At 48.2% G+C, this 7,890-nt stretch overlaps 1 protein-coding gene across 3 annotated transcripts in view; it reads left to right on the top strand.

Annotated features, from left to right (window-relative positions):
- Tmem132d (transmembrane protein 132D) overlaps positions 1 to 3,531 on the top strand; it is a 634,730-nt gene extending 631,199 nt beyond the window's left edge. For all 3 annotated transcript variants that reach the window (XM_021222597.2, XM_029533772.1, XM_029533771.1), the window contains one exon: positions 1,659 to 3,531. In XM_021222597.2, the coding sequence (XP_021078256.1) occupies positions 1,659 to 2,840 (1,182 nt within the window). In that variant the 3' untranslated portion in view covers positions 2,841 to 3,531. The remainder of the gene's footprint in view (positions 1 to 1,658) is intronic.
- The last annotated feature ends 4,359 nt before the right edge of the window (positions 3,532 to 7,890 follow it).

Here is a 7,890-nt window from a genome sequence, read left to right as displayed (position 1 = left end):
GGAAGGAAGGAAGGAAAGAAAGAAAGAAAGAAAGAAAGAAAGAAAGAAAGAAAGAAAGAAAGAAAGAAAGAAAGAAAGAAAGAAAGAAAGAATAGTAGTAAGGAAGTAGGTAGAAGGTGAGAGACTCAGATCCTGGCTGGGAGACCCAGGTCATCTGGTTCCCACACCCTGAAATCTTACCATTTTTTAAAAAATCTTACTGTGTGTAACTACCACACTCATGTCTTTCCTTATCTGTGGCGTTATCATGGTGGTCCCAAAGAGGGGCCTTAGTCTCCCGTTTTACTTAAGTTCACCCCATTTATCTTTCGTGCTAATCTCTCAGTCTATCTTTCTTCTTTCAGATATAAAGGAGAGAGGGAGGGGAAGGGTATGACCCCACTCAGTGATGCTCAGCTTAAGGGATATCATGGCAGTCTCCTTTCTAACTAGCTGAAGCGGGCAGGTAGTGATTGGGTCTCTTGAGGGCTGTCCCCAGGCTGGGCTTGAATATGCACTTCGTGGGAGATGGAGACTTGGCTTGGGGAAGAGTAGGCTTTCCAGGGAACTGGAGGAAGAAGGCAGAGGAAGTGCCCATCCACCAGCATATCCAAGATCAAAGGCTTTACTACATACAGCTCAAGCTGTGAATGAATGGAAACATCTAAGCACCAAGTGTAGAAGACAAGAGATGGAGACACACAGAGACCCCAGCTGCAGGCTGCCTTTGTGTCCCCAGGTTTCTTCTCATTGGTTGAAATAGAGGCAAAGTTCCCTACTATCTCTAGCTGATTCCACACCTACTTTAAGCATTGTTTTAGCTCCAGGTGAACACAAGCCAGTTATATCCTAGAGAAGGTAGGACCAGTGAACCATGGCCTTCTGTGGTCCCGAGGGTCATCTCTCTACCCATCCAGATCAATGCCCTCCATATGTGTGACAATGTGACTAGATGCTACAATGGTGTCAGATGGCATGACGACCACATTAAATGTATACCCATGACAATCATGAAGGAGCCCCCTCGCCGGCCATACTGTTTCACAAGCCATTTATAACTGTACCGGTGTAGATCCTGGGCAGTCTCTGAGCCTACCTGTCTTCTATCAGATAAGGAAGTCAATCTTCATTTTTTTCTTGAGACCAGGATATCCCCAAAACTCATTACATAGTCAAGGATGACCTGGTACTCCCAGTCTTCTGCCTCCATTTCCTGAGTGCTGAGATTAGAGATGTGTGCCCACCTGGGTTAATATGGTGCCAGGGATGGAAGTCAGGGCTTCACGTATTCTAGGCAAGTTCTCTATGAACTGAGCAATAGCCCCAACCTCAAGTTCCAGTCTTATTTTGGAAGGCTTAATCTGGCCCGATTTGTCACCGCTGCCCACCCTTTGGTTGTTTATAGCAATTCACACCCCTCTGTGTTCTATGGTAGAGCGTCTCATGGCTTTCTCTACATTGCCTAACTGGCTTTTCCTTGAAGCCGCAAGAAAATTTCACACACATACACACACACACACACACACACACACACACACACACACACACAGATACACAGACACACATACAGAGAGAGAGAGAGAGAGAGAGAGAGAGAGAGAGAGAGACTGCTGAACCTCCAGACACATGTTGGCTCACTTCCTTGCTCCACATGTTGACCAACTTCTCTTGCTCCACAGGAAGCAGCCATTAGCTGCTGGGTGCAGTTCAGCGACGGCTCTGTCACCCCCTTGGACATTTATGATGAGAAGGACTTCTCCCTGTTGGCTACATCCTTGGACGAGAAGGTTGTCTCCATCCTCCAGGACCCCAAATTCAAGTGGCCTATCATTGCTGCAGAAAACGAAGGACAGGGGGCCCTGGTCAAGGTCGAGATGCTCATCAGCGAATCTTGCCAGAAGTCTAAGCGGAAGAGCGTGCTGGCTGTGGGAACGGCCAGCATCAAGGTTAAATTTGGACAGAATGATGCGAACCCCAACAGCAGTGAGAGCGGACACCTTGGGGCGGGGCTTCATGTGGAGAATATCAATGACAGGAGGTCCAAGAAGCCTTTTCAGGAATGGGGGAGCCCCGAGGGGCCATTCTACAGCAGCTCATCCATGGGGCTCATGGAGGGATGGGGCAGTACCACCAAGAGGCCAACTTTCCAGAAGAAGGAAGGCCAGGAAAACCTGTTAGATGACATCATCCTCTCGCAGACCATGGCCACGGACCTCACCAGCTTCCCAGACCAAATGGACCTCCCCAGGAGCAATGTAGGCACTGAGGAACATGACCTTGATCAGGCAGCCAAGGGGCTGAGTGACCTCGAAATTGGCATGTATGCTCTGCTAGGTGTCTTCTGCCTGGCTATATTGGTGTTCTTAATTAACTGTGTGACCTTTGCCCTGAAGTACAGGCACAAGCAGGTCCCCTTTGAGGAGCAAGAAGGTCTGAGTCACTCTCACGACTGGGTTGGGCTGAGCAACCGGACAGAGCTGTTGGGGAACCATCTGAACTTCGCCTCCTCCCAAGAGGAGCAGATCACTGCCATTGACAGGGGTCTGGACTTTGAGGAAAGCAAACTCCTTCTCAGCTCAAACTCTCAGAACAGCATCAATGGACAGATGTTCAGGTCCACAGGAGCCATGCTCACAGACGACCAAGAACAGAAAAGCGAACCCCCTACCTCCCCTACCTCCAAAAGGAAAAGAGTGACATTTTCCACGTTCTCAGCCATCTCCTCAGATGATGGGTGTCCTTCTGGGAACACCATGGTGTTGAGTAATGAGGATGACATTAAGTGGGTCTGCCAGGGCCTAGACCGGGGCGAGTGCACAGAACCTCACAGTTGCATGGAGAGGCTACACGAGCACGTATAATGGGGACACCAATGTTGTTCTTACCTTTTAGCCTTTAACCCACTTGGGTATGGGGAGTAGACACGTACCCAGGGGAGAAATGAGACAAGAGGACACCACAAGGGCAGCACTGTCCACAGAACCCTGGGAGATGATCCCCTCTTTGCTGGGGAGGCCCAGAGTCATGGTATCCATGCACTTGCCAGTGAATGATGCTTTGGTTCAACTTAGGAGGTTTACTGTGCATGGCAAGATGTTGTCAAACCTGGAACGAAGATGCCCTTTTAAGGGTTCGCAGGGAAGAACTCTCGCAATTTGGTTTCTTGTCAGATCCATGTTGCTCCGATAATCACTATTTCAGACCATGAAAAAAGAGAGGAAAAAAAAAAAGCCAAGGCTCAGGTCGAGCATGTGTGGGTCAAGGGCAAGAGGCATGGCATTTGAGTGGATCAGCAGGGCTGACTCGAAGTATGCTCATAGGCAGAGTGTAGCACTGAAGCTGGCAATGGGAGGCAGGGTATTAAGCTGGTTCCCAAAGATGGGGGTCCAAGTTGGCCAGGGATTATTGACAGTCCAAGGAAGAGGTCAGCATGGCAGAAAGGAAATGAGTAAACAAGCCCACAACTATCTTTGTAACTACATGCCAAGAAACACATACATACATATATACATACACACACACATACATACATACACACATACACACACATATATGCACACACATACATAGATATACACATACATACACACATACTTACATATATAAACATAAACACATACATACATACATACATGCATACATACCACACAAACATACATCACTGGAGCAGTTGAGAGACACCCAGTTGTAAGACACTGGGTACAAACCCCACGACTCCTTAATGCAAGTTCACAAGATTTGAACTTGACCACTACACTCTACTGACACCCTTCAGCCACTGGTTATTTGCAAGTGAGGAAGGAAGAGTATTTCCCAGAATTTGTTCCCTGCCTCAAGTTCCCCTGAGCTTCATGTCAACTTCAGGTGGCATTCTATAGAGGAGGCCCCAAGAACACATACCCCTGTAAAGAGAGTGGTCTCCAGCGTGTAAACGGGACTCGGGGTGAATTCCCCACCCTGTCCTTGCTTTCCTACAAACCACAGAGGGCCTGTTTTGTGATGGGCTCTGCTGTCCCCTCATGCTGGGTCTCCTGTCCAAGAATTTGTCATCAGGGTATTTCAAGACAGAGCTGTCTGTTCAGTACAGGTTGGCTCTTCTGAACTATAAGAGGCAAGTGTCAGGGACGTGGGTTTGCGCATGCTTGGACAGCATGAGAGGTGAGCGGGTATGGGTAGGTGTATGCATGTGTGTAAGGATATGCGTGCGGCTGGACGTGGGTATGCACGTCGTGGGTAGCTGTGCGTCTGTGGAGGCTGTGTGTGTGTGTCTGTGAGTGCGTGTGCAGGTGTCCCTATCCTTACAAGCACTTGGACCCCCAAGTCATCCCCCAAAAGGATTAGCATTATTGCTTAACGTCAAAACGTCTCTACGACCCCTTCAAGATGCTGAGCCTATGGAGATGGTAGGGGAGGCGTGATGGGGGGGGGGGAGATCCCCCACCCCAATCCTGGTCTCACTGTGAAGTAGTGATGATGGGTTGAGGAGTAGCCGTGACCTCTAAGGGTGGCGGAGACTAGTCTCTGGGTAATTCTAACCCTGTCAACTCCTTCTCGTTTCTTTCCCGTTACTTTCTGTCTTTATTGCCTTGTCTCTTTCCTCATCTCCTTCCCCTCTCCCTCCTCTTATCATTCTTACCCGGATCATATAAGAGAACCTCCCTAGAGGACCACGAGTCCCACCTCCTCTCCTTCCCCTCAGCCCCCCCCTCTGACTGTGGTGCTAATCCTTTTGTTCTGACAGCCAGCAAGCCACCCAACTCCCAGCTCCCCATAGACTCTCCATGGTTTGGGTGGGTAACTTCACCCCCCACCCACCCCACCCACCCCCATCCCCGCAGTCCTTTGCTTTCCATTGCCCACTTTCTGATTTCTTTCCCCCTTCTTACCCATGTGATGTTTCCTTGACTACTGCAGCCGATGCCCGTTCTCAAACCCCTCCGCGTGTAGAATGTATTGTAGATTGTAAGAATGTAATCTATATTTATAAACTTAACTGACTGTAAATATAAAACATGCACTCTGCGGCTTCATGGCTGGCCTTTGTCTTTCTACACGCTGACCCCCCCTCCCTCTTTCCCATCCCTCCTCCCAGGGCCCCCTGGCATCCATTGCAAATGGCTTTCCCAATGCTATGGCTTTGGGTAAATGAAAATGTAGATTAAAGAGCCGGGTGCAATCCAATTACACCCTGACATCCTGTAATGCCGCTCCCGGCATCGAGGGAATGCTGACACAGGATGACAGAGTGCACTGTGTGCTGAGTGTCTCTCCTTCAGGACCTGAAAGGATTTGAAGATAAATCATATGTGTAAATCTCTCCTAAAAGCCTGCTGACAGATGGTAGATGGGAGCCTCAAAGGCAAGCACTTGGCCCAGCCTCCCCCTGTGCTGGAGCAATGAGGACACTCTGTCCTCTCCTTGGGTTTCCTAAGTATTTACACACAGCTGTATTCAAAACTTGACCTTGGGGGAAGAGGTGGTACAGATTCAGAACACACAAATCGCTAAACGCAGCCGTGGATGTCTGTAAATACAGTGCTGGCGAGGCAGAGACAGGAGGAACCCTGGTGTTCGCTGGCCACCCAGCCTAGCTGCACCTGTGAGCCCCAGGTTCACCAAGAGACCCTGTTTCAAAAATTAACATGGAGAGCAACTTAGACCGATGTCCAGTGTCCCTAGTGCATGAACGCGCACATATATACTACCCTTGAGTTTTGAACTTCATTCACTGTGTCCCCAACATGGTTCTTCATAGAGAAAAGATGGCAGAGCCCTGAGATGCCCATGCACACGCATGCACACACACACACACACACACACACACACACACACACACACACACACACACTGATGAATGCTAGTCATTCAGCCATTTTTGGATCCACTCCTCCGTCAGTAAGATGGAGCTGGGGAGGGACACATGTCACTCTCTCAGATCTTACGTTTGGTGACATTAATAAAGATAAAATAATTTGGGCATAGACATGTTTCACACACACAAAAATAAATAAAACAAATAGCAGAAGGAAAAAAATAACTATTTAAAACCCTGCTCCTTTTACCTAAAAACACCCAGGCTCTACTGTTCCTTACAACTGAATACACCATGAGAAAGATCATAGTCAAGTATGGATAGATGATCAGCAAGTATGGGACCCCTGAACCTCAGCGTGTACTTGGAACAGTCTTAATTCCACCTGCTCCCACCTTCCTTGAAGAAAACTGATTCTTGAAGCCACCTCCACCACAGATGGGGGGGGGGGGGGGATAAGGAGCTGTGTGTTTTTAAGAGTTAGTAAAGGATATGTTTCTGCAGTGAGCACCATTCTTTTCTGAATCCCCTAGGCAAGCACAGAGTGCCTAAAGAGAAGAGCATAAGGGGCTGGGGAGTTGGCTCAGTGGTGAAGGATTTGCTGCCCAAGAATGAGGGTCTGAACTTGGTCCTCAGCACTCACATCAAAGAGCTTGGCACAAGATCCTTGTGCTGGGGAAGTGGAAACAAATATCTCTGGGGACTAATGGGCAGGTCAGCCTGACCTATTCTGTGAGAACCAAGTCACAGTGAGGGGTTCAGTTTCAAACCATAGGACATGGGCTCCAAAGATGGCTCAACCGCTAAAGGAGCTTGCTGTGCCAGCTTGATGGCCTGAGTTCAATCCTGGAACCCACATGAAGATGGAAGGAGAAAGCAGACTCCTTGAAGTTATCTTCTAACCTCCATATCCATACACATCCCATGTCACATTTGTACACACACACATACACACACACACACACACAAAAATAATAAATAAACTTTTGAAAAATTATGAAGTTGGGGCTGGAGAGATGGCTCAGTGGTTAAGAGGGCTTGCTGTTCTTGCCAAGGATCCAAGTTTGGGTTTCCAGCACCCAAAAGGTGACTCACAACCTCCTGTGATTCTTGCTCCAGAAGGGATCCAACACATTCTTCTGGCATCTGCCCTTACCAGGCATGGACATGCTGCACATACATCCAGGCAAAATATACACATAACACAATTATTATTGCTATTTATTATTATTATCAATGTGAACAGCATGTGGGTAAGGACAACTACAGTTGAACTCTGACCTCTCCACATGTATGCACACATGCGTACATGCTCATATACACACATGCACCTATACAAGCAGGTACCCCCATACAAATACCTACCCACAAAGAACAGAACTCTGTTCAAGAGTGAACACCGGGGCTGGTGAGATGGCTCAGTGGGTAAGAGCACCCGACTGCTCTTCCGAAGGTCCGGAGTTCAAATCCCAGCAACCACATGGTGGCTTATAACCATCCNAAAAAAAAAAAAAAAGAGTGAACACCGATACAAACAAGAATATCTACACAAACAAACAGCCACAAAGAACAAAACTCTGTTTCAGAGTATGTATCTTGGGACACACAAAGTCTAGAATTTGAGCAACTACCACCAAAGTCTGGATGGACAAAAACAAACAAACAAACAAAAAAATCATTACCAGGTACAGAAAGTCATGCCCTCTTGCTCAAATCTGACCTGTATGCTCATTAGACCACCCACAATGGCCAGAGAGCAAAGAGCTTCCTACACATTGGGAAGAACATCCCTGAGGCCGCCATTACCATCTCCTCAGCATCACATCCAGAGGTTCTTTCCCTCCCAAGTCACTTCTAGGTGTCCAGCCATGAGGATTTTGCAAACCAGGAACCTTGAACACCTCGCTGCCTCTCATCTCTGGAGGACAGGACCTTCTGGGATAAAAGTGTTGATGGGGTCCACTCCTTCTAAGAGTTTTGAAGCAGGAGGGTCTTCCCTGGCAGTTTGCTGGTGGTCTTTGATGTCCCTTGCTCTTACAACAGTGCCTTGAGGCTGGAGTATAGCTCAGTGGTATGTACCAGGCCCTGGGTTTGATCCC

The sequence above is a fragment of the Mus pahari genome, chromosome 23 (genome assembly GCF_900095145.1).
Source record: "Mus pahari chromosome 23, PAHARI_EIJ_v1.1, whole genome shotgun sequence".
NCBI classification, from domain to species: Eukaryota; Metazoa; Chordata; class Mammalia; order Rodentia; family Muridae; genus Mus; species Mus pahari.
The sequence above is the reverse complement of the archived record's forward strand: the minus strand, read 5'-3'. Positions and strand labels throughout refer to the sequence as shown.